Source organism: Paramisgurnus dabryanus, chromosome 3 (assembly GCF_030506205.2).
Source record: "Paramisgurnus dabryanus chromosome 3, PD_genome_1.1, whole genome shotgun sequence".
NCBI classification, from domain to species: Eukaryota; Metazoa; Chordata; class Actinopteri; order Cypriniformes; family Cobitidae; genus Paramisgurnus; species Paramisgurnus dabryanus.
In genome coordinates this window covers 10902090-10929320 of record NC_133339.1, presented here as the reverse complement: position 1 = coordinate 10929320, position 27231 = coordinate 10902090, and the positions used below count along the sequence as shown (strand labels likewise).

Here is a 27231-nt window from a genome sequence, read left to right as displayed (position 1 = left end):
ATCGAATAAATAAATGATCTAATAAACTAATAATCCAATAAACTAATAATCTTTCTTATACTCTTATAAACAATTAATCTAATAAACTAATAATATTTCACATAAACTAATAATCTAATAAATGAATAATTTAATAAACTAATAATCAAAGAAACAAAAAAGACTCTAATATGTATATTCTTTAAATTGTTTTAAAAATGCACAGTAAAAGTAAACAAACACTCTTCTTCTAAGTAACCCAGTAACAAATCTTTTTGGATAAGTAGGCAAAGTTTTGCACTAGCCATGTGACTAGCGTGACCTTACGTATTCTAATAATCTAAAAAAAAATAATCTAATAAACTAATAATCAAACAAATAAATAATCTAATAAATTTACAATCTTTCGAATGATCTAATAATTTAATAAATTAATGATCTAATAAATTAATAATCAAATAAACGAATAAACTAATACTTGAATAAACTAACAATCTTTCAAATAAACTAATAATGTAATAAACTTATAATGTAATAAACTAATCCTTCTAATAATCGAATAAACCTATCAGTGGATCTATTCTATCAAACAATAATAATCAAACAAATTAATAATTTAATAAATTTACAATCTTTCAAATAAACTAATAATCTAAGAAATTAATGATCTAATAAACTAATAATCCAATAAACTAATAATCCTTCTAATAATCCAATAACTAATAATCAAATAAACTAATAATCAAATAAACTAATAATCAAACAAATAAATAATCTAATAAATTTACAATCTTTCGAATGAACTAATAATCTAATAAATTGATGATCCAAACCAGGCAGATTGTGACAAAAAATAAACAATAAAGAATGCCACATATGGTCACTCTATATAGGATCTCCTTCAAACAATATAAGAAGCTTGCATCTTTCTCCCATTTGTTGTTTGCATTAATTCAGACTCAACATGAGTGACATAAATCTGTGATTATCATTAACACATAACATTTTCAACCTATACTTATACTAACAAATGTTTTCATCATCATTCAGTTTAGAAAGAAATGTTAAGATGTTTATATTTGACTGTTGCTTTACAGGTTCGGTCCATCTAAGCGATCTTTTACATTTCTCAGTCAGGCTACAAAACGATTATTGTGCAAATCTCCACGCAGACGTTGTTTATTTTCCAGACTGGATGCGTGTAAATGATCTGAGCTTAGGAGTGATGATCTTAGATGAGTTTATATCTCATCTAAAGCCCTGTAAACAAAGCAGAAACCTGATCCCAGATCAGTGGATCTATTCTAAGACCTTCATAAATAAAAGGGCGGCAGGACCGAGCTTAACCTGCTGGCGAGAGTCTGTTCAGAGTGTTTATGGCTGGTGGCCGGTCGAGCTGCGCAGGGATTCGACACTGAAGTTTACAAGCTCCAGTGTAATTCACAGACAGATTTACTGTTGGCTCCAACCAGAGTTCACTAAATAACAAACATGCCGTGTAAAGCTGTTTACAGTTTAAGGTGTTACAGCCCACCCTGTTAAAACAGACTCTCTCTCTCTCAAGTATTTCTGCATTCAATGTTCTGGGTTCAATTCACCAACAGAAAAATATGTTAATTCTTTAAATTGTTTTAAAAATGCACAGTAAAAGTAAACAAACACTCTTCTTCTAAAGCACCCAGTAACAAATCTTTTTGAATAAGTAGACAAAGTTTTGCACTAGCCATGTGACTAGCGTGACCTTACGTATTACCTAATCAATTGAAAGGTCACACATTACATATGTGAAACGTACACTTGCGGACCATTTTAAACAATAAACTGACACAAAGACATTAAATATTATCATTCACATACAACAAAGTCTGAACGCACCTCTTTCTTCAGACTTATATCGTAATTACGTAATATGTAATGTCGCGCTGGCGCATCACACAGCTTGCAAGACGAGAACTTGGTGAAATGCTAGATAAGACCCTTATGCCTCAGTTGGGATTGTTTAAAGGTGGAATACGTAGAATTTTTACCACTAGATGGCGGCAAAACACAATAACATCAAATGGCGTCGTTTAATGACGCTCTGAAGCAGCATGGAATTATGGGATTTGTAGTCTTTAACTCAACCGCTGATGGCCATCAATCAGACGGGAACGAGAAATCACGTTGACGGATAAGGTAATCAAGTCTTATAAATGTTGCGTTTGATGACAAAATATATAACACTGGCCTAGTGGTTTTTGGACATTTTACTGCAAATAATTCAAATTGCACCTTTAAAGCACTTTAAAGCTGCTTTGAAGCTGTAAACTTTTGAGGTCCACTAAAGTCCACTATATGGAGAAAAATCCTGAAATGTTTTCCATAAAAAAACTTAATTTCTTCTCGACTGAACAAAAAAGGACATAAATATCTTGAATATCATGGGGGTAGAATGGGGATTTTTTTTATGATTTTTTTATTCCTTTAAAATATAGTTTGTGACAGTTGATTTGAAAAGCTACACAAATGCGATCAGAGCGGTCAGAATGAATTGGATTTCCGGAAATCGGATTTAAAAAGGATTTCAAACCACCTCTGAATGTAGCCTGAAACAAAAAAAAACGGATTTTATGTGGTTTTCGGCCGTTCACACGTTCTAAATGTGATTGGATTTCGATCGGATATGCATCAAAATCGGATTTGGACTGACAGCGTGAACAAGGTTTAAAAGGAATGTGAAACATATTTGAAGTGCCAGTCAGAATGCAAATATGATGTGATGACGTCACTGATATGCTAATTACATAATGACATAATATAGTGACTTCCCAAGCATGCTTTAGCTTTTTTCCATGGAAAATAGTTGGCGACACACTTTCGCCTGTACGTTTGATCATTATCATCGTAATGAATTAGCTGCATGGCATAACAGCTGCATGTTAATCTTCTGCGTTTGTCCACTCATGTTGCTACGACCAGAAACTGAGGCTAGCATGGATATTAAGTCGCTAAAAGGGCAACAATTACAATGAGGACAAGGGACAAAACATTATTTACAACAGGAATTTCTCTGGATTTACAAATCCTTGGGAACTTTTGGGATAATGTAATTACACAACTGCATTAAAGGGAACATTTCACAAGACTGTTTAAAGATGTCAAATAAATCTTATGTGTCCCCAGAGTACGTATATGAAGTTCTAGCTTAACATATCATATAGATAATTTATTATAAGATGTTAAAATTGCAACTTTGTAAGTGTGAGCAAAAAATGGGTGTGTTTTTGGGTGTGTCCTTTAAAATGCAAATGAGCTGATCTCTGCACTAAATGGCAGTGCCGTGGTTGGATAGTGCAGATTAAGGGGCGGTATTATCCCCTTCTGACATCACAAGGGGAGCCAAATTTCAATGAGATATTTTTTCCGCATGCTTGCATTGAATGGTTTACCAAAACTAAGTTACTGGGTTGATCTTTTTCACATTTTCTAGGTTTATAGAAGGACTGGGGACCAAATTATAGTCACTTAAACATGAAAAAGTCAGATTTACAAAATATGTCCCCTTTAAATATTAGGGGTGTAAATCGAACAGTTCATTACAATATAATACAATAGCGATTTTTTCCTCCAGCGATGCAATATTTGCCGTTACATCAAACACTTTTCGATGCAATTATGAGTTGATTAATTTATCAATATTTAATATTATGTGCCTAGCAGTTATAGTACATTTTTAATAAGTTACAAATGCAACCAAAATATATAACATGAACATTTAATTTAACTCTTTGAAAATGGCACAATCTTTTTCTCAATTGGAACATTTACAACAGCAAACTAACAAAAAATACACTTTTTAAAATAAAGAAAAAACAAATGAGGAAAATGTCACATAAAATCAAGCCTATGATGGTGACAGTCAAAGTATTTTGTGCCAAAATGTACAATAGTGACAATCACTGAGGTAGTTGTAGAAACAAAAAACACTGCTGACTGGCTGACACTAGCAGACGAAAATAAACGAAAATGTGTGCTTTGGTGGAAATACGTAGATGGACGTTACGACAAGAAATGAGGACGCGGAGAGCGTGTCAAAATAAAAGTACCTCATATCGATATTTTATTTGTGGGATCGATGCATCGTATTGTTAGATATTTAATTGATGTATCGATCCATATCGATGTATATTTACACCCCTATTAAATATATTATCACACTGTGCAAGTGTGTTTTGGATATTTTATTACAAAAATCTTAAATATTGTGGCTTTAACGGAGTTCTCAGTTATAATCCAAGTATGGTTCTCAGATGGTTCCCTTAAAAAAAAAACAATGGATGAAAAAAATGAAGACACAAATAAGTAAGAGTTTAGTGATAAAAAATAAAGTAGATGAATTAGACCCAAAATATTTGAGATTTCAGACGTTTGAAATGTTATGTACTGTAAGACATTATGTTAAAAAATGAAAGATTATTTTTACGCTAAAGAGAAACCATAGACTTAGCAAAAGTTTTCATTTGCCCCCCATTTAATCTCATTGTGGTCTTAGAGGAATAACTGTGATATTAAAAAGAGACCTCAGTTTGGGATTTTCCCTATGGGAAACGGACTGCAGTGTGCTTTCACAGTAGCCGGCTGCTGCGGTCTGTGGGGTTTAAGAGAAAACAGTCGTCTCATCTCTCCCACAGCCGCAGGAATAATGAAATAATGGAGGCATCCAATCCCACCGGGGCTTAACTACTGCCACGGCAGAGACAGAGATGCTCAAAAGCAATCACTTTAAATACTGCAATCAGACATCGTGACAGATCTCAGAGTCTGTGGTTTATGTATTTAGAGAGGAGAGACGGGACAATCTGATGTCGCTCTTAAAACAAACACTGAAGACACACAAACTCTTCAATTCATGATGCTTACAGAAACTCTGATGCCCCCTTCTGGAGATGCAACAGTTGTGAATATGAAGTTAGACACTAAAAGATTGTATGTAAGATGTAAGACAACACAAACATGAAGATGATGTTCCTATAGTGTGTGAAGAGACGCTATGTGATCATGACAGCACACCACACATCAACAGTAAACTAACATGACAGATGATGGGCATGAATACTATTTGGACTGCTTTTAACAAAAAATCATGAAGAAAGGTTTGCTTGAAGTTGTTACACTTCAGTCTCACAGGTTTGCAAATAAATAGCACGAAGTGTTAAAATCCTGCAATACATACAAAAAATTCTACTTTGGCGTGCATATGATATGCCAGTCCTTCCCATTCACTTAAAAGTTGCATCTTTTTTGTCGTTTTATTTATTGGTTTCTCAATTTTTTTGCTTTTTTTACAATTTTCGCTTGGGTTTAGGTCTAGGGTTAGAACAACTTTTTGTTATATAAAAATTACATCCTAACCCAAACCCCAACTCCATGTGACCATGGCTTAAATAGACAAAAAAAATAGACAATAGACCTCATTAAGCAAATCTCAAATCTAACCCTAACCCAGGGGAAAATGGTTTTAAAAAAAAAGAAAAAATTGAGAAACCAATAAATAAAATGACAAGAAAAAGATGCATGGGTTTAAGTGAATGGGAAGGACTGCACGCCAAAGTAGAATTTTGTGTATGTATTGCAGGATTTTCACACTTCGTGCTATTTATTTGCAAACCCGTGAGACTGGGTTGGATGAAAGACTGAAGTATAACAACTTCAAGCAAACCTTTCTTCATGATTTTTTGTTAAAAGCAGTCCAAATAGTATTCATGCCCGTCATCTGTCATGTTAGTTTACTGTTGATGTGATTACGATTTCACGCTTCGTGTTATTTATACGCATCTACATGAGACTGTGTAGCTTTTATCAGATGCTTTCTGATTGGGTATCATTTTGTGCCACATGACAGTGCGGGCGTTTATTTGTTATCAGGGTTCCTTGATAACAGGATTTCTAAAGTTGAATATGGTGAATATTTACAAGCAATCCCACGGCTTTAAATTAAAACACGGCTATTGACCAATCAGAATCAAGCACTGGAACGAACCATTTACTGTAATAATGTAGTCTAACTAAAGGCAGATTTTATTTGCTGTCTTTTATTATATAGTCTCGCGTAGGGATATGCACGAGTGGTCGAATATTCAGCCTGCAATAATAATTTAAATAGAAAAAATGCTATTCAAATGTGCGCCACCACAGGGTTAAGGCTACTGCTCATTTAATACTTTTTCATTTCATCTGTACTATCTTTTACAGACTTTGCACAGTCAGCAATAAGGTATCAAATTAGCTTACGTTATTGGCAGTGCGCCACATCAAGGGTGCAAAGGCGGCGCTGATGAGCACACTTCGAAGCGTAAAAATGACAGATGGGACACCCTACGAACTCGTAGACTAAGCGAGCACGCGCAATTTAAGGCCACAAGACCGAAAGTCCTCATGAAGTGCGCCATTTGGGACAGGGAAATATTTCACAGTTCGCTGCATACAAAAGTCTGGTGAACTCTGACCTGTGAATTTGCATCATATGGAGATATGTGACCAGTAGAAAACCAGTACGTCTCGGCATGACCACTCTCTACCAAAAAGCACAAATGGATGAAACCAAAGATCTTAAATTTACGATTAGCAGTAAAATCCGCCCATATTCGCAGTAACGTCTGAAAAATATTCGCATGCTGAAAGTCTAGTGAGATTGCCCCTTAACACGTAAAGCAATCGAATCACATGGGCCGCATAACAGTTGGGGCGTAAAGATGTTTTCACAACAACAGACCGTGAGCAACCATCCTTCATGAACATTTCTATAAAGTTTACACGTTAAAACACGTTAAAATCTCTCTTTTAGATTCCATTGACTGCTTTAAGCAAAACTTGTGGGCGTTTTTCACAAACTTTTTAGCTCGGAATCTTGCATACTTCGATTTGTGTTGTTTCCAGATGGACCGTTTAAGAACGTGACACACACATCTTCTGGAAATCCTGTATAATTCAACCAATCAGAGGACGACTTCGAAATTTGCTGAAGTGTTTCCAGTCAAGTGTGCCGTATGCATCAGACGTTCAGCAAATGCTTTGTGCACTTGACATATCGTTTGAAATCAATAAAGTAAACCAAATGAAGTGAATACAACAAAAACACAGTCTTACGTATACATGTTATTTTCTTATGAAGCATCACATTAAAATTCCATAAGGGAGAGGGAAATAAATGAGGTAAAAATCACGTTAGGGCGACCCGGTGTCTATTTATCCGACTCCAAACAAAATGTTTTTAGGTCCGAGTCTGATCTCAGCACCTTCATGCCAGCACATTTAAAGTTTCAACAATGCATATGCTTGTGAAAATAATGATCTAACCTCGAGTTCAGGGGCTTTTGGCAGCAGACACAGTGGCAGGTAACGTCTGCAAACCTGAAAACCTCACTTCATGTGCATAGAAAAGCCTTTTCAGGATCAAGGATGCCTGGTCTCGAGGGTCTGCTATCTCTAATTGTAATCTGTTAAGAATCACAGAGGCGCAGACAGAAAGGTTTGTGAGCCCGGCGTCTGGAGCCCGAGAGAAACCGTAGATCGCTTTCTCAAACTAATTACTGCTGTATATGACCAATCAGAAGAAATACAACAGCTGGCCAAGAAATATATTTGCTCGCCGTTCGCGAAAGACAGCCATGGAAAGAAGCAGTGGAATACCTGATGTTATTCAGTTCAGGGAATTAAATGAGCGACTAAAATAGACCCTCGACCCTTCTGATCATCATCAACTTCATTGTTTGTTCAAGTTTAAATGAACACAGCGGACATGCATTGCCAAGACAAACACGAAGGGCATTAAAACTGAATCTTACAGAGCCTGTCTGCTCAGATTTAAGCCAAAATAAGAAATGATATTTTGCATGATACCTATTTTAAGCTTTTTGTGTTGCGAGATTATTTTCATGACAATTAAGCTTTGTTTTTATTATTGTATTGGGGAAAGGGCTGAATTGTTTTCCATGTAGGCATTTAGTAGGTTTTATTATGAAGTATTTGTGAAACAATATCGATTAATAATCTTTATTGCATTGCTGTTATGCAAATACTGAATTATAAACTGAACAAACATCCTGACACATTAAACATGAGAATTATATTTTATATATTTCAGCTTCATTTTTTTATGCAAAATGCATTGTTTATACAAACATGGGGCTCGATGTCATCGCATTGCACAGCATTCAGTTTGGCAATTACAAACTGCACTGCTAGTAAATGTATAACTTGCCCACTCCATTTTTTAAGCATGCCTTGTTTTATTTATTGTTGGTTACAAGGTTATGAATACCACCGTTATTCGCTTGAACAACTTAATGGAAACGCACCTAATTTGCAATTGTTTTTCTTTTTTGAATTTTTGAAAAGATTCGCTTCACGTTTTGATGGAAACCCAACAGCTGCAGATGACAAGACTGTAATGGTGCATTCACACCAGACGCGAATAAACCATTAAGTGCGAGCGATTGACATGTTAAGTAGATGTAAAGATGCGATAAAGTTCCTGCGGTGCGAATTGAGCGTTTCGGGCGTTTATTGTTTGATATTTACACAGAGTTAACCATTCAAGAGCTTGCTATAGTTATTATTATTATTATTATTACATTTATTTTACCAGAAAGAAAACTCATTGAGATTAAAAATCTCTTTTCCAAGAGCGTTCTGGCCAAGACCAGATGTAGTGATGTGATCATGACATAGCGAGCAACAGAAATGGAGGACAAAACCATCGTAGCTGTATATGTACGTGGAGCTAGGGTGGTCACAATGATTAAATAATCGTCTAATCGCAATTGTTTGACCTCATAGCAATGATTTCAGATCACCGCAATGATTGCACATCTCTCTAATAAACACAAGGGGGAGCTGCAGCGCCTGTATAAACGGGACAGTATCAGATTACTTTTAAATATGTGTTGTGAATTAATATTTACTGCCAGATAAACCTTGCAAAATATTTAATTTTATAATCACAACAACGTGTGAAAATTATTTCATAAACAAAGAAAAAAATTATGAGATTGAAATGTCAAAGCAATAAAACAGACAATTAATCGTCATAATCGTCAAAACCCTAAACAGGCAATTAATCATTATAATCGCCAAATTTCATAACCATCACAGCCCTACGTGAAGCTGTATGACACATCTTCGTACTTTTATAGAAACAGGAATAAAAGGATCTTGCTTGAAAGAAAGGGAGTGAGGTCGGACAATCTGGTAAATTGTAAAAAAACACTCTTTACTCAATTTGAGTAATTTTTTACTCATTTTACTCATTTACATATTGAGACTACAAACTAGCTGAAGCCAATAAACTGAGCATGTGAATGAAGCAAGTTAACTCAAAATGCTCAAACATCCAACTACGCACAAATAGGGTGATTTATTTGCTTCATTCGCGTCTGGTGCAAACGCAGTCAGAAAAATTTATTACAACACTACACTGCAAAAAAATTATTTTCAAGAAAAAAATTGATCAAGATGCTTTTTCTTGATGAGCAAAACGACCCAAGAAAATAAGTCTAGTTTTTAGACCAAAAATATCAAATGTAAGTGATTTTGTGCATAAATCAAGCAAAAAAAATCTGCCAATGGGGTAAGCAAAAAAATCTTTAAAATTTTACGTAAACACTAAATTTAAGAAAAATTCAAAAAGATTTTTTGCTTGTTTTATGCACAAAATCACTTACATTTGAAATTTTTGGTTTAAAACCTAGACTTATTTTCTTGGGTCGTTTTGCTCATCAAGAAAAAGCATCTTAATTTAAGAATCTTTTGATATTTTTACTGAAAACAAGACAAAAATACTAAGAATTTTTTTCTTGAAAATCATTTTTTGCAGTGTACTAAATCATCAGGTCAACACATGAAAGCCCATCATTACAGTAATATTTTGTTGAGTATACTGTCAAATGTCCTACAGACCTGCAGCAGTAATCTGTCAGTAAATAGTTTATAATCATCCAGATGCTTTTAGTCAAACTAGTTGTACTGACATCCACAATGATCTGAAAAGATATTTTAACGGTGATTCATAATAAACAATCAACTGTGTTCAAAAGCAGAGCGAGTTTTTTTATTGCAAGAAAAACTTAATGACCAATAATGGACAGTTTGAGGAAAAACATACAAATGATTTAACAGCACTGCAAGTTTAAGAGGTAGATGTCACAAAACTAAAACAAAATATGATTTAAACAATCAACAGATTGTCGAAACTTAATAAGAGGTATAAAGAACATCAGTGTATAAGTTTCCTATTAAAAATCTTTATTTCCTATAACATATAAACCCACCAAGTGCTGCTTTAAACATATCAACTTCCCATACATCATACATTTATCATCACATCCAGTGTTGCTGCATAGTGCAATACAAAAGTTTCATTTTGAACATCTGTACTGTAGAAATCAACACATCATTACTCATTCTTAGAAAGGTTTTTAGTAGGGCTGTCAAACAATTAATCGCGATTAATCGCATACAAAATAAAAGTTTATGTTTGCATAATATATGTATGTGTCCAGTAAGTAAATATTATGTATATATAAATACACACACATTCATACATATATTTAAGAAACATTTACGTGTGTGTTTTTACAAATGTATAAAAAAGATACATAATTAATACTTGCATGTGTGTGTGTTTTTATATATAAACATAATAATAATGCAAACACACACTTTTATTTTGCATGCGATTAATCGCGATTAATCGTTTGACAGCATTAGTTTTTAGTAGTTTTAAAATGGTTCTTGATGTTGCATTACAGGTTCTTTTGATTATAGTGCTGGTGTCCGAGTTTTTTAAACCTCACAATCTATAAGGACAGATTCCCAGACAGGGTTTAGTTTAATCCAGGACTTGGTTACACAAAGACATTTAAGTAGTTTTTAGAAACACACCTACCAAAAACCAATACTGGTGTGCATCTTGAGACAAAACAATGGCACTGATATATGTTAAGATATGTCAGTGCAAGATTTATTTTTTTTAATTAAGGCAGCTCAAACATGCCGGGATTAAAATAAACCCTGTCTGGAAAACCGCCCCTTAGTGTTGTAAAATGAAGGTGATAAACTGAAACGTTTAATAAACTCAGATTTGATCAATATAGACTTACTGTGCTTGTGATTCATTTGTAAACAGCATGCATTCGTGATGCTAATCGGTTCAAAAGTGCATACAGTCATTCATAATATTCTCAATGACGCTATTTGATTTATGGATTTTCTTGATAGTCACACTACTAAACATAAATTCAGATAAAATAAGCATTAAATCATTGTTTGAATTTATTGTTTGACTAAATCAGCAGGTAAAAGAGCTCAAGGAGCCCAGACGTCAGATGTAACTCATTGGTCGTCTTGCTTTTAGATGGATAAATGGGTTCCTACACCCCAAACCATAGGACCAATACGTATCTCAGCACATTCACCACCAGAGGTCACTAAATGATCACAGTATAAACATCACACATCATCTACAAACCCTCGTGAGAACTGCTGCTATATGCACAACATCTCCTGATATATCAGTGCATTATTGTATTCAGTTCAAGTTTAAAGATGAAAACAAATAGTTTAGTCACACTTACAAATAACTTTGCATTAAATTACAAAATATCAAAGCAACCCTTCCAATAAATAACGCTGGATATTTTCTCACAACTTAATTTTTGCAATGATTACGTCATTTGACTTTGGAGTGATTTGTAGTGCATGTACATTTTTCATTCACACAGATGTCAAAAGATCATCATCATCTCATCAAACGAAATGCTTTAATCGTGTTCTTGTCTTTCTTGAAAACACTTTGATATTTTGTTTTTTAATACAGTGACATTTTTAAGTGTGACTTTAGGTTTTAAATATTTTAAGGGCCACCGCATGTGACCCTACAACAGCTCTGTGATCTCAAGGCTCAATGGTTGCGTGTGATATATAACACAGGTTAAGTGATGTTTCCTTAATTTATGTAATCATTTAGGATTAAAGTGCTAAAATAATTTATATTACATTAAAAACCTGAAATCTTTTGATTCTGTGACTCAAGAGCAGCTGAGTAAGATTTTTAAGACTGAATGCTCTTGAAGGATTCCTGATGTTGGCCACAATGAAAACAGCAATAACTTGACCCACAACCCCCTGAATGCCCTTCTGACACCAAACAAAACAATGCAAGAGAAAATGAAAGACGATCATACATGCATCACTTGTTAGTTTTGCAGTAGCTGGAATAGTTGGAGCAGGCTTTCTTCATGTCCGTTAGAAAAGCCGGAACGCCCGTCTGGATAAAAAACACAGATTGATAAACGGAGCATTGCACCACACGCTCGGCTTATCATAGTTTTCCTGATGTAATAATAAATCAAGCACATCCCAAACTCGCTTACCTTTGCCACCCAGTTCACCAGCCATGTTGGAATCATGCCGCCGGGATTATCAAAGTAGTTCAAAAACACTAAAACATAAAGATTCACATAAACACACAGTTATCGATCGGCCAGCTACTGAGACATAATGAATCTGATGACTCTTGCTGAACTTGTGTTTGTTTGGTCAATTTAAAATTGGTATAAAGCAAACAGAAGAGAAATCCTATTCAGTTTCTTCATTGAAAATATTTTTAACAAAATACGTAAGCTTTTAAAACATGAGGTCATTGTTAAGCTATACAATATACTTGTATAGCCAAACATCTTTAAAAAAATAATAATAAATTGCACAATGCCCAGCAATCCTAAAGCCATTTCAGATCATAAGCGTTTAAAAAAGTTAAAATATTCCTATTAAACAAAAAAGTAGATCATATTTACTTGGTCAAATGCATTTATACTTTTTAATTTAATTCATTTATTTGCATTGCATCATGGAAAAAGTTCCTCCCTTATTTAGACGGTTGTGGCTAGAATGGATAAAAAAACTCACTGGATCTCACCAAAATCTCACCGGATAAGCATTGTTTTGCTAATCCTACCCCCGTACCCAACATTTCACAGCATTTAGGTCGTAGCTGTATCCCATCTACCCAGAACCACGCTTTTCATCCTAATCCTCATCCTCATCCTCATCCTGATCCTCATCCTGATCCTCATCCTACCCCTAACCCAACATTTCACAGCATTTAGGTTGTAGCTGTATCCCATCTAGCCAGAACCACGGTTTTCATCCTCATCCTAATCCTAATCCTAATCCTCCTCCTCCTCCTCCTAACCCAACATTTCACAGCATTTAGGTCGTAGCTGTATCCCATCTAGCCAGAACCACGATTTTCATCCTCATCCTAATCCTCCCCCTAACCCAAAATTTCACAGCATTTAGGTCGTAGCTGTATCCCATCTAGCCAGAACCACGATTTTCATCCTCATCCTAATCCTAATCCTAATCCTTATCCTCCCCCTAACCCAAAATTTCACAGCATTTAGGTTGTAGCTGTATCCCATCTAGCCAGAACCACGATTTTCATCCTCATCCTCATCCTAATCCTCCCCCTAACCCAACATTTCACAGCATTTAGGTTGTAGCTGTATCCCATCTAGCCAGAACCACGATTTTCATCCTAATCCTACCCCCTAACCCAACATTTCACAGCATTTAGGTCGTAGCTGTATCCCATCTAACCAGAACCACGATTTTCATCCTAATCCTACCCCCTAACCCAACATTTCACAGCATTTAGGTCGTAGCTGTATCCAATCTAGCCTGAACCGCTGTTTTCATCCTAATCCCAAACCTAACCATAACCCAACATCTGACGAGATTTTCATTTGTGGTATCCCATCTAACAAAAAAAAACTATTTCAGTCCCTCCTGTTACAGAGATAAACTCAGGTTTAGACCAAGTGCTCAAACAGTTTGTAATCTGTAATGTGTGTGCACCTTTGGTTCCGCCCGATCCGTCATTCTCTATGGCCAGAGTCTGTTTGTAATCCTTCACCCGGATCACACCTTTCTTCTCAGGACACTGAGACTCAGAAGTGCTCTTGGCTAAAATCACCCAAATTTTACGGCCGTCCTTTTCCAGAACCCGACGTTCCCGCATGTACACATACTGAAGAGAGTTAAAGGAGCATTTCACCCATAGAAACATTCATCTTTATTGAAAGTGGGTCATATTTGTAGTGGAAATGTAACATACATTTCGAATTTGGTGCCTATATGACAGAGAAAAGGGGTGTTTGTAGTCTCACTCCCTCAACAAAGATAAAGCACTTCCTTCTTTCAATGATGCAAAATGATGATTTTTACATCATTGAAAGAAGGAAGTGCAACACTAAAATCTGTATTTCTCCTGTCTCAGCGGCAACTGAGGAAATGATGCACGACCATTCAAAAACATGACTGTGGTTCTAACTATACAAAGCTTAATGCAAATGGGTGAAGTGTCCCTTTAAGGGCTAACCGTTCTGTGTTTACTGGATCTACAGACACTCAACAATATGTACAATATGAGAATAACTCCAAAACCTTTAAAGAGATGATATGCATGCAAATTATAAGATATTAGTAAAGTTGGTAACAATTTACAATACGATTACATTTATATTTATGCATTTGGTAGATGGTTTTATACAGTGCATTACAATTGTATACAGTTTTTATCAGTATGTGTGGTTTTTTGGGTTCAAACCCAAAACCGTTTTGTGCTCAACCACTGAAGCACTATTATTATGATTTTTTGTTATGATATGTCTTTTAATATAAAACAATTGTTATGTACAGAATCTAAACAGCACTTGATGAGCTGTATATGAGTCTGTCTCTTCCTGCACATGAGCATGATGTCGATTTTTAAAGGATACATCCCTGTTAGAAAGAGGAGTTGGATATTTCACCTCCCAGTAAATCACCTTCTGTCCGCTGAAATCTTTCTCGTCCAGTTCTGTGTGAAGACCAAACACACAAACACAAACAATGAGTTTCATACACACACAAAGATCCAGGTCAGAGATCACAACAGATTAATAATGAACATTATGCAGGGTTTCCCGCAACACTTTTCAGTTTGGGCGGCCCACCTAAGCTGGGATACCCTACCACCTTAACTAGGTCGTCCAAAGAAAAAAATTCCACCAAATGCCACATGGCCGAAATGAGAGAAAGACATGGTCCGTCACTGTCTGGAGGATAACTAGCCTGTTGATAAAACATTTAATTCATTACTAATCTAGTATGTGTTCATTTTCTGTCATAATTTCTTAAAAATTAAGTTTTATTTGAGTGTTTTAAATCAAATATTTTAATCATGACGCGTACGCCCCGCCCCTTTGATTGCCACTCCCCCGGCCCACCCACCTGCACAACCCTACCACCTTAACTAACAAATTTTCTGCGGGAAACCCTGATTATGGCTTTTCCAGATGACCATAAAACACTGGAAGAAGACTTATGAGATAAGATATATGCAGGTGTAGGGTGTTATGACAAAAATCAGAAATTAAACTCAGTATCTCCTGTATGAATGTATTTAAATAAACTGTGTCAAAGTTAATTAATTATATTATGCATTTGATAAATTATTATTAAACATTTACCTAAATGGAAATTAAATCTTAATTTTGACAATCATTTGCTCTATCAAAGCAAAACTGCGACGCATCCGTATACGTCGGGTGGAAACCGCGACGCGTCCGTATACGTCGGATGGAAACCGCGACGCGTCCGTATACGTCGGATGGAAACCGCGACGCGTCCGTATACGTCGGATGGAAACCGCGACGCGTCCGTATACGTCGGATGGAAACCGCGACGCGTCCGTATACGTCGGATGGAAACCGCGACGCGTCCGTATACGTCGGGTGGAAACCGCGACGCGTCCGTATACGTCGGGTGGAAACTGCGACACGTACGTATACGTCGGGTGGAAACTGCGACGCGTCCCTATACGTCGGATGGAAACTGCGATGCGTCCGTATACGTCGGATGGAAACTGCGACGCGTCCGTATACGTCGGGTGGAAACTGCGACGCGTCCCTATACGTCGGGTGGAAACTGCGACGCGTCCCTATACGTCGGGTGGAAACTGCGACGCGTCCGTATACATTGGAATGGAAACTGCGACGCGTCTGTATTCGTTTTTGCATTTACACTAAAACTGTGATTTTTTCCCCCTAATTTTATTCTTCAATTTTTGTCCATATGTAAATATAATTTAATGACCGTTAAGCACATTAAACCCGGTGTAGGCCATTTGTGATCTGATTGGCACAAACAAATAGAAATATCAGATATAAAGCAGGCCAATTATTGAGACACAATCAATTTCAGATTCTAAACTCAAACTGAAAGCTTTATTAAATATTTCAGCACTGGGTGTAAATAAATCCCTAACCACAGATGATGTAATAAGTCAGAGGTGATGGCAAATGTGTTGATATGTGAGTGTAATTCTTGTTATATTCCTGACTGATATAACAATAACAACATTTCAGCTCTCCGGTGGTCCAATACAACGATCATGCCGGGAAAATCACAGCTAACATTACACAACACCATTCTGATGAAATTAAAATGCGTTTCATCTGTTTCAGCCAGGAACTTCAAAGAGAAGAGAAAAAACTTCTCTGCGTTGTATGCTATTAAATCAAGATGTTCAGATAAAAGAATAAAAACAAGTTTGACTGAACTCTTGTCATCTCTTTAACTTTGTTTGTAAGATGTTGAAGCAACAGTTCACCCAAAACTTTACTCACCCACATGCAGAGTTTCAAATGTCCACAACTGCACATGACATTTGTGAGTTGTTATAATGATTAATTAATTAATTTATGGGTTTTCAGCAACACAAAGCAGTGTAACACAAATATCTCACTTATCATCAGAGCTGATGTGTTGAATGCTGATTGGTTGAGAAACTTTCTATGGGTGTGCATTAATTTCAGTAAAGGCACACCTATGGAGTAGTTCCAGGTCCGTCAAACGCATTACAGTTCAATATCACTACGCCAAGTTTATTTGATGGGATTCATTTAAAATAAAGCATACATTTATGCTTCGTTACAATTTACGTAAGGAATAATTGACAATGAGCCATATAAATCTTACATAACACAAGCTGTTTCTTCTTATATCATGTAAATATTGCGTACCTATAGTGTTGTATTGCATTCTTCATATCTCTGAAGAGTCTTTATTTTTATCAAATAATATAATATAAAATACGGATCATCTTTAGCCATTGTCTCCAGAAAGCAGCGAGAGGAGCAAGTCATGAGCAGGCAACACACACACAAAATAATATCCAACTATGTCTGGATAACTTATGATATTCGTGTCATTTACATTATTTGCACTTACGCGCGGATTGCCAACAAAACACAGACATTTGATGCAGTTTTACATACCGCCTGCGACTCATGACTCGGTTGGGACTGCCCCATTTCAACGAAATCCAGCGTTTAACAAACACACACGGACAACTCCGGTGCTACCCCAGAAAAACTATATCCATTGTTTGTATAAGGCTGGCTTACTTGGAAAGCTGAACAAGGCTTTCCTCTCCTTTCATCCAAAAACACACTTCTTCTTTCGTGCCATTGTTGAGTCGCGTGCAGTGATGCCTCTGACAGCTTGAAGGAACAACAATGCTAATGAGCGTCCACGTTCTCACTCTCGCCTTGATTGACATGTGGTTGTGCTTTTCTGGAGGAAGTGCCCATAAAAGCAATATGGGGTCACTGATACATAACGGGTACCCATTTTCGGAAAAAATTCTTTCTAAAACTTATAGAAAAGAGGCAACATTAGTTTGACCAAGAAATACTTTGTCACACGCTCAACTGCTTTTTTGACACTTTGCATTTGGTTAGCATGAGGATTACAACTCTTTAACTGTAATATTAAGTCAGAATGCACCCCCCCCCCCTTAAGTAAGTAAGGAATAATTGACGACAAGCCATTGAATTACAAAAAAAATAATGCACACCTAAGGTGGTAATGCCTAAATAATTCAAAGGACCATAGTCAATTATTCGGCTTATACCACGGTTACCACAGACATTGCTCTGCTTAGGTGTGCGGTTATTGAAAAATAATGCATACCCGTGGAACATCTCTCAACCAATCAGAATAAAGCCTTCAACAGATGCGTGGTATAAACGAAAGTAAAGCACACATGCGGTGTTATTGCCACTCCCCTTCGAGTCTGCATTGACACACTGCGTGTGCATTATTTCAGACAAAAAAATCAACGGCCGTTGTCAATTAGTCATTACGTAAATCATAATAGAGCATTCATTTCTGCTGTAATTGACAGTCTATATAAAACATGTAGTTCAGTTCATGACAGAGCTCAGGTTTGGGTGAGAAATCTCGGGGGTTTTGAATTTTGGATGGTGCGGCTGGTCGGCCTCAAATCCCACCTTCATCTGCACAAACAAACGCCTGGATCAAATATTTTAGAAATACCATGAGACGCACGAGAGAGCGCTAGAGAACATAAATCAGACTTTAACCACAAACGCTGTCTGAACCGTGAGGTTCTTTATGAAAGATCTGCACAAAACACACACATGTACACGTACACACGGGGCCTGACTGGAGCCAAAGTGTGTTTCTAATAAAACACAACTCCACCCACATATACACACGCACATAAACACACACATACACATGAAGCTATTCTCAGTCTGTTTGTGTTTGAGGGAAATACACCACCCTACCACTTTACGTCTTAAAACAAGAGAAAAATTAAACATTTTGTGACATCACAGAGGAACTATGACATTCACATTTAAATATACGACTTACACCTATTTAACTTTAATTACAGGGAAAAAATTAAATGTTGAAGTTAAAGACAGAAAAAGGCATTTCTACAATAAGATGACTATTTCATTTAATGTACCCTAAATTATATTTTATTAGGGGACGTATCTACAACTAATTCTTTGCGTGACAAGAACAGATTGGATCGTTAAAAGTTGGGCAATGTTGCTAATCGTTGCAATCTTTTCACAAAGTGTCTACGATAGCCCCGCCCTCGCCCCGTTCCTCAAGACAAAGTGAAGAGAGGTCGTTTAAGGAATTGAGGAGGTTAACGTTTTGATTAAAGATTATGAATGCATATGAATTTTTCAAAAATGAAGCGCACAGATAAGTCATTTATAAAAACACTACAATACTGCAGTTTTTATGTTTAGGGTGACTTTAAATATTCGGCTTCTTGACAAACATATTCACATGCGGTATTTGTCAAGATACCGAAACATGCCAAAATCAATCATGTATGATATGAAAGTTCAGAACAGACAGATACACCGCTTTCCAGTCTTAAGCTACGCACATAAACACACAACAAAAAGAGATTTAGAGACATTTTAAGGGGTTATATCATGAAAATCTAACTTTTTTCATGTTTAAGTGCTATAATTTGGGTCCCCAGTGCTTCTATCAACCAAGAAAATATGAAAAATAACACAGTAACTTAGTTTTGGTAAACCATTCTCTGCAAGCAAGTAAAAAAATAGCTCATTGAAGTTTGGCTCCCCTTGTGATGTCACTGTAAAATCTACAGTTAAAAAACAGCATATTTGATGATATTTCATTTCAATAATTACGTTTACTCTAATATTTAGTTTTACCAGTTATGTGCATTAGAGGGGTTTTATGTTACGTTTTGTGCTGTATAATGAATATTTATTTACATGTCACTTGTGTTACAATGATTGTGTTTTGTGTTTGTGTGAATGACACTATGCCCAACCATCCCAACACGCTCTGGCAACGAAAAATTGAAAGGCATCTTGTGATAAGCTTTGGTTTAGTGTAGATCAGATTCCTGCCGTGGGAAACTTTATAAGCTACACTGTATAAACCACAACACTAACAAACAACATCACGTTCCACACAAACTACTTAATAAATACAACAGCACAATCTAGATCTACTGGGAATTCATTACGACACATCAGTCCAGTTACCTGCACATCGGATAGTTTTTCACCATCAGCACATGGAAAATCTTCAGGATAAGAAAAACAAAAATATTTAAATAAAACCCTGTGATGAATAAACATCCTCTACCCTGCAAACAACAGAACTTCAGCAAGATCCATGCATAATAAAAACCTATGCAATACAAATGGATAGAGATGCACTAATTGACCGGCAATAAATTTAATTTTTATTTTATATCTGTTTTTGCGCACAAAGCTGTTATTTGAATGTGCCTCTGAAGGGAACTGTCTTGAGAAGTGTCTTCTTTTTGTCCATTCTCAGTATATTTGCTTATAAAGCGCTGTTTATTATTGCATAACAAGTGTTGCACAGCAGGCCAGAAGCACCGCTCTACATCGCGTGTAGGACTACTCACAGGTATTGCACACCAGACGTGCACATTAAATAGCGCAAGCTTAGTCAGACAGAGTCTACTTCAAGATGCAGAATATGCGTAAGCAGCCTATGTTAATCATTAAAGATTTGGGACATATATGATGTTATTTAATGTTAAACTATGAGAGTGGCACAGCAGGGGTTTTAGCATCGTCCGAAGTCACAGCGAACAGTCGCCACCGGTGTGTGTACATTCATAGAAAGTAATGCGTTATATTTTTAGATAGATGGCGCGACGTGGCACTTCTTGTTCGGTGCGCGACCGTTGTTTATATGAGTAATAATACCCACTATATTTCTGCTCCACAAGCGCCATCTACTGTCACAGAGTGAATTTGCACTTTTATTCACCCCATCTGGTGTTTATGTGCAGGTGTTGTGTTTTGTTTTATTTAGCCTAATTCCACAATACTGAAGTCAGACCACTAAATCTTGAAATTATAGAAAAATTATATAGTTATGACTTATGATATGCATTATGGAACAATAAAATCTGAATTAAAACAAAAACAACTTCTGATCCCAAAAGTATCTTTGATTTAAGTTATCTCGTCAATTAAAGCAACACTATGTAGTTTGCATGTAAAAATGACTTACAGCTCCCCCGTGTGGTTGAAAAGCGCAACAGTGCCTGGTATCAGACACTCTTCTGCAGGCAGGGGCGGGGCTGGGTGCTCTACCCTCCACCGCCACTTTCAGAGTGTGCTTGTAGCAGCTAGGAGGCTGCTCAGGTTGAAGCAACAGTACAATTTGTCCAGTTAAAAGTTGTTCTATCACTGAAATAATTTTAGAGACATTATTTAAAGGTAAAAAAAACTACATAGTGTTGCTTTAGGAGAAAACATTTGCATGAAAAAACATTTTCCTGATGATTTTTTATGTTAATCTGTAATACCATGATTATCCGCTATTAATTTATCCAATTTATAAAAAAAAGTAAAAATTTTTGTAGTAATTTTTAAATCTGTGTATGTTTTGATAATCGTTCTGAATCTGATCTTTAGCAAAATTCCTTCACAAAAAATGCTATATCAGCTTTTTGCTAATTTTTTTATTTTTTAAGAAAAATACCCATATTTAAGAGTTTATAAGAAGAAAAAATAAAGATAGAATTAAACTTTTATTTTTCCCCGTTTTGTTTGTTTATTGTTTGTTTGAAAGCAGAGGGTCTGTTCTTTCATTTGATATATTTGTATGTTTATATATTTTAGAAGAAAATTTTCCTGGAAGGCATTTTGTGAAAATCACAAAAAATGCTGTCGGGCAACTTAAAAAAAATGGCTGGCGGGGAATGAGTTAAGAAGATGCAGTTTTTATCTCTAATTTAAAATAGCTAGATGTTTTGTTTGTTTGTTTAAGACCAGTTTGACCTGTTAACAAGCAATTTAACAACTTGTTTATGTACTCTTTCTCATCTGTTGCTTAATCGATTGTCCCATTTCCTTCTGCAATTGAAATAAACCTTGACAAATCCTAATCTGTGCATCAAAGAAATCCAAATTCATTAGTGCCCATACTGCATCATATGAAGAGCTCAAATGCAAAACCCTTTAAGTGGTCTGACATGTTTTCTTGTAAATGAGCATGTTTTTATCAGACTCTTGGATTATTCAAGCAATCAGGCATTCCTGAATGGTCTGAGGCTGGGATTAAGCAGATTTTAAGTGAAAATATAAAATATCAGATTTTTGACAGTTTAGCGGCTTTTGCATCTGAGCTCCTCATATGTCATTTTCAATTATTTCATTTACTGAAGAAGTTAAACAGACAAAAATGAACCGGATAACAAGAGACAGCTGTGTAATTATAATGTTCGCTAGTGTAAAAAATGTGTGTTCCTGACTTAGTTACTATTATCTCTGTTTAAGGTCTTAATGTACATTCATACAGCAAACAAATCAAGTACAGCCTGTTTGAGGAGTTATTGAATATGTGAATCACCCAAGGGCGTAGGTTTGATTCTGGCATTGGTGGGGACATAAATAAAATGGTCGCATTGCAAAAACTGTTTATCACCGTTTACTTGACATAAACAACAGACAACTCAGTATGCACTTTACTCAGTGACATCTGACTCGCCACCCCCGGTGCCATCCCAAATTTAATGTACTATAATAAACAATAACAATTCGTTATGTCCTAGAGCCTAATAACCAGTAACTGTTTAAGTCTTTGTCAAAAAAAAAGAAAATCACATTGTAACATATGAATCCATATTTACTTCATAACAATGAAGAATATGCAATTAATATTTAATTCTTAATGTAATTTTGCCAAAAAAATCCCAATGTTGAAGTTGGTATGTATATCATGCTGTTTCCTGTTTTTACCATGTTGGGGTTATTTTCTTTCATGGATTAGGGACCCCCTAAATCAGTGGTTCTTAACGTTATTCCTGGAGGCCCACTGCCCTGCACATTTTGTATGTCTCTTTTGTCTGACAGACTCAGTTCAGTTCATGGAGAGCTCTTCTAATGAGCTGATGATTTGAATCAGGTGTGTTAATTAAGGGAGACATACAAAATGTGCAGGGCAGTGGGCCTCCAGGAATAACGTTAAGAACCACTGCCCTAAATAACCTTGCTACCCCATATATAAAAGGTTGACAAAAGTTTGCAACTCCTCAGGTAAACATGGGATTGTCGTGTATTGTTGAAAACACTGTCCTTGAATCATTATGTGACACAACTTGTTCCGTATTTTGTGCATGAAACAGTTACAGTGGGTATAATAATACTTTCTTCCTCACTTACCTGTAGCCCGAATAATCACGCGCGTCTTGTTGAGTGAACTTTGGCGCGTTGTACAAAGTGAAACCATCCTATCACACGTAGCGAGTAAAGACAAGTCCATAAAGTGATGTGATTTAAAGCGGCGGGACTCAAGAAATGCTAATCCAATCATATTAGCAATGTGAGTAGAGAGGCGGGACTAAAGAAATGCAAAGCCAATCATATTAGTGATGTGAGTTACCGAGGCGGGCATTGCAGAGAACGAAAGCTGTTAACCGTTTGTGTACCACATAGAGCGTCATTTTTACAGAACGGGATTGCAAAAGATTTTTAATCTCATTTAAATGATTCCTGAAAAAATATATAATTAAAAAAGTAAAGTAAAAATTATAAAACACAAGAATAAGACGGACATTAGTGGTTAAATATAAATACAGATTAATTGTTTGGTCGAAATTATTGCTAGGGACAATTCAGTCTTCCCTGAATATTGCTAGGGACATGTCCCTAGCGTCCCACCCTAAATCTACGCCCATGGAATCACCCATAACATCTACATTGAGGACTAACACCCAAACACATTTCTGTGCTGTTTAATGTTAAACCTGTAGTACTGGTAATACTGGGGTTTAAAATACAACTCAACAACCAGTTTACTGTGGCTTAACACGTTGACATTAACGCTTAAGAATCAAAGTGCTTTCTAAAATAAGTTTGTGAAGATGTTTAATTTCATTATTATTACCTTTGACATAACTGTCCCACTGTTTCCTGTAGTTCAGATCCATGTAAACATCTGCACAGATTTCAGAAGAGCAGCCGGTCAGGGAGCCGAAGGCTTTATATTCATACAGACCGGATTCCTGTTAAACATCACATTACAAATAAATGTACAGATAACTGCTACACATCACTGATGTTATTAAATTATAACACATAGGTTTAAATGCACAGATGTGCCCATACATGCAAACAGATCCCAATGCATAAAAACAACAGACCCAAGACGACATTTCAAACCAAAATGTCACTTACAGGACTATGTTATGGTAACGTTACATGACATTTATGTTATATAAACTAAAAGAAACATACTGTTCATTGAACTCCATACACCTTACATTTTGCATAGTTTGAGCAAGAGCATGATGTATTGTTTACCTTATGATACAGTCGGTATACTTTGACGCCCATGGTCTCGGTAAAGAAGTCCCATCCGTCCAGCCGCGGCTCGTCCAGTTCGATCCACGCCAGCTGGAACTCATCATCACTGAACACCACCGCCATCGCGCTTCTGGATCCACAGTCGTCACGTGATCAAAGGAGAACAGCAGCTGATCCGGGCGCCACGTGATCCCGCGCGAGACTTCACTAGAGGCTTGTTCGATTTCATGCGGCGCCGCAAGAACTGACATGCGGATGACGTCAAAGTACCGCGAACGCGATTGGAGAAATCAAACAGAGAAATCTAATTTCGACTCGCTCTCGCGGTACTTTGACGTCATCTGCCTGTCAGTTCTAGCAGCGCCTCACGAACAAGCCTACTGACAGCGTACAAACGTGTTCGATTTCACGCAGCGCTGCGAAAACCAATTGGCGTATGACGTCAAAGTATCGCGAGAGCTATTCAAAAGCTGTGACGCGAAAGTGTGCTGGTGACCATTTAAAGCATTACAAAATTCAAGAATGCTCTTTTGGTAATAGTAGTGATGAGTCTTTATGTCGTTTGTTTTTTGATTGTTAAAGTGTACAGGGAGCGCATTTTGGAAAGATAGTTTTTTCTGTATTTTCAACTAAAATTAGTTCATTCATAACAGTGATTTGAATGTGACAGAAGTTATGCGTTATTTTAAGAATTATGATAAAAATATTTACAATTTGGTCATTTTCCTTATCTTTTTTGGCAATTTTTTATTCATAAATGTAGATTAGAAAACATTTAAAAGGTACATTTCTTGTAAAAATTGTACAAATACTGTCTGTATTTGTCATCTTGTGAATGTCTTCTGTTTTATTTTATATTTTATTTTATTTTAAATTTTATTTTATTTTATATATTATTTTATTTTATATTTTATTTTATATATTGTTTATTTTAATATTTTATTTTATTTTATTGTTCAATCTTTGGAGTTTCTGTCTTTGATGCCTGTTTTGCACAATGCACAGTATTTTACAGTATTTATTTTCATAATGTAAAGTGAACAAAACATGATTTAAACATTTCATCTGGTTAATGTTTAATATCCCTCAATCCTGTTTCTCATTAAACTATAAAAGCACCCTATTGTTTTGTTTAACTCTGTTTTTGAGGCAATTTGTCTGAGGGTATTGTGTGTCTGTCATTGAAACTTAACTCCATAAGCTTTGTCACCAGATACCAACAGCATAACAGTAGTGTAAACTGTTCCCAGACCAGCTGAAATATTTATACTCATATACATATTCATACCAATATCAATTATTCAGGAGTGATGGTCTGTGTGATAATGGTCTAAGATAATGTATAACTTTGCAATACGAATCAGAAAGAAGTTAAAGCACAGGCTACTGTCATAATATAGTTTTTTTTATACCCTTTTCTATACCATGTATCTGTATTTTTAAAATCTATTAAAAAAGGCAGAAGTCTTGGTGCACTGTAATAATAATAATAATTATAATAATGTAATAATAATTAATTAACAAATTAGGTTAATCATTTCAACTTGTTTATGTCAACTATACTAGTCAAAACCTAAAATAGTAGGTTCAATTGACTTGCGTAACCAATGTAATAAAACTTGCATGCAGCATTGCACCATCTTTTATAGTGTGTCAGTCAGAGAGATCTGAGCGATGTTGCCTCACTGTTTGGCTCGTTTAGAGAAAGATTTCCTCTGGGAAGGAAGACTGTCGACAACACCCTGTATCACATTACAAGTCAAGCGCAGGGAAGAAACCAGCCTGGATGTTGGAGTCTCTTATGGATGCATTCGAGAGCAGATGGGCAGAATGTGATTAAGCAAATCTTTACGCACAATTTAAATCACACATTTAGATTCAATTAAACATATTTCAATTGGGTTTCACAAACAGGCGGGCAAAGTTTGTAAGTGGTTTAAAAACAGCTGCTAGACACATGTGAAGAGCTTTGTGTTTGTAAGTTGTTGACTTTATGAAGTGTATATGGTGATTGTATGTGGATGATGTATATTTATATGATTTTATTTTTTTAAATAGTATTACTTTTATGTTGTGCAATGTTGAATGTTGAAATTTGAAAAGAAAAAAAAACATGTCTGCTAAATACCCACAAAACACTGCTTTCAGGAAATGTGTGAAATACAATTTCTGAGAAATATTGACCAACCAAATTTAGAAATAGAAAAATAAGTTTTTATATTATAATAAAATGAAATAATAAAATATATAGTAAATATTTAAGTTTAAAATTTCTCATCTGCAAAACTAACTTTAGAACAAATGTGAGACTGGGGAACTGGGGAAACCTGTATCTATATTTCACTCCACCCCCAGACACACACATTTAGTGAATGAGACACGCTCAGTGAGAGAGCGAGTGAGCGAGAGAGAGAGAGAGAGAGAGAGAGAGAGAGAGAGAGACTCTGCATGTGTCACTGGCAGACCTTATTCACTCTGGATCATTTCTAAACTTTAAAGTCTTTGGTATAACACAGAAGATCTTGGAGTTGAAGATGAAGCACAAATGTGAGGTAAAAAAACTTTATCTCACGTTATCTTTTTATGACTTACACATTATGCCTCAGTGTTCTTACGTTTATCATGCATGATTAGTTTTATAACATTTTGCATGATATTAATAAATAACATTTTTATAGTGGCACTACATTTGGTGAAATACAACTTGTTTGTTTCTTATATAAAAAATACTTTGAGAAATCTATGTAAAGAATCAAACTGCATGCATTTTTAAACATAAAAAGTTTAAAAGAAAAATGCATAGAATTAATATTTATTACATTTATTTATTGTAAAACAAAGTATTGAAACCCTAATATGAGTATCATGTTTAATATATTCATACACTATTATAGTAAATATAAACAATACATATTCACATTTATATTTGTTTCCAATGCATTAATGTGTCAAATTTATGTCTAACATCTTATTTAAACACTCACATCATATATAACTATAATATAAG

The 27231-nt window shown here is 35.7% G+C and overlaps 1 protein-coding gene across 1 annotated transcript; it reads right to left on the bottom strand.

Annotated features, from left to right (window-relative positions):
• Window positions 1-10044: 10044 nt before the first annotated feature.
• pctp (phosphatidylcholine transfer protein) lies at window positions 10045-24388 on the bottom strand. Its single transcript, XM_065278231.2, has 6 exons — window positions 24222-24388; window positions 23806-23923; window positions 14799-14878; window positions 13876-14047; window positions 12390-12457; window positions 10045-12283 (listed from the first exon to the last, which is right to left on the bottom strand). The coding sequence occupies exons 1-6, from the start codon at window positions 24345-24347 to the stop codon at window positions 12206-12208; spliced, it is 642 nt and encodes a 213-aa protein (XP_065134303.1). The 5' UTR covers window positions 24348-24388; the 3' UTR covers window positions 10045-12205.
• Between the last annotated feature and the right edge of the window lie 2843 nt (window positions 24389-27231).

Bases quoted from the DNA above. Each gene is read 5' to 3' on its own strand.
- pctp (XM_065278231.2), bottom strand. From the start codon at position 24,347: ATGGCGGTGGTGTTCAGTGATGATGAGTTCCAGCTGGCGTGGATCGAA. The intron at 14,879-23,805 runs GTAATAATAATG...GTCTTCACACAG, and splicing joins GTGGGACAGTTATGTCAAAG to AACTGGACGAGAAAGATTTC. The intron at 12,284-12,389 runs GTAAGCGAGTTT...TTTTTTATCCAG, and splicing joins TGGTGAACTGGGTGGCAAAG to ACGGGCGTTCCGGCTTTTCT.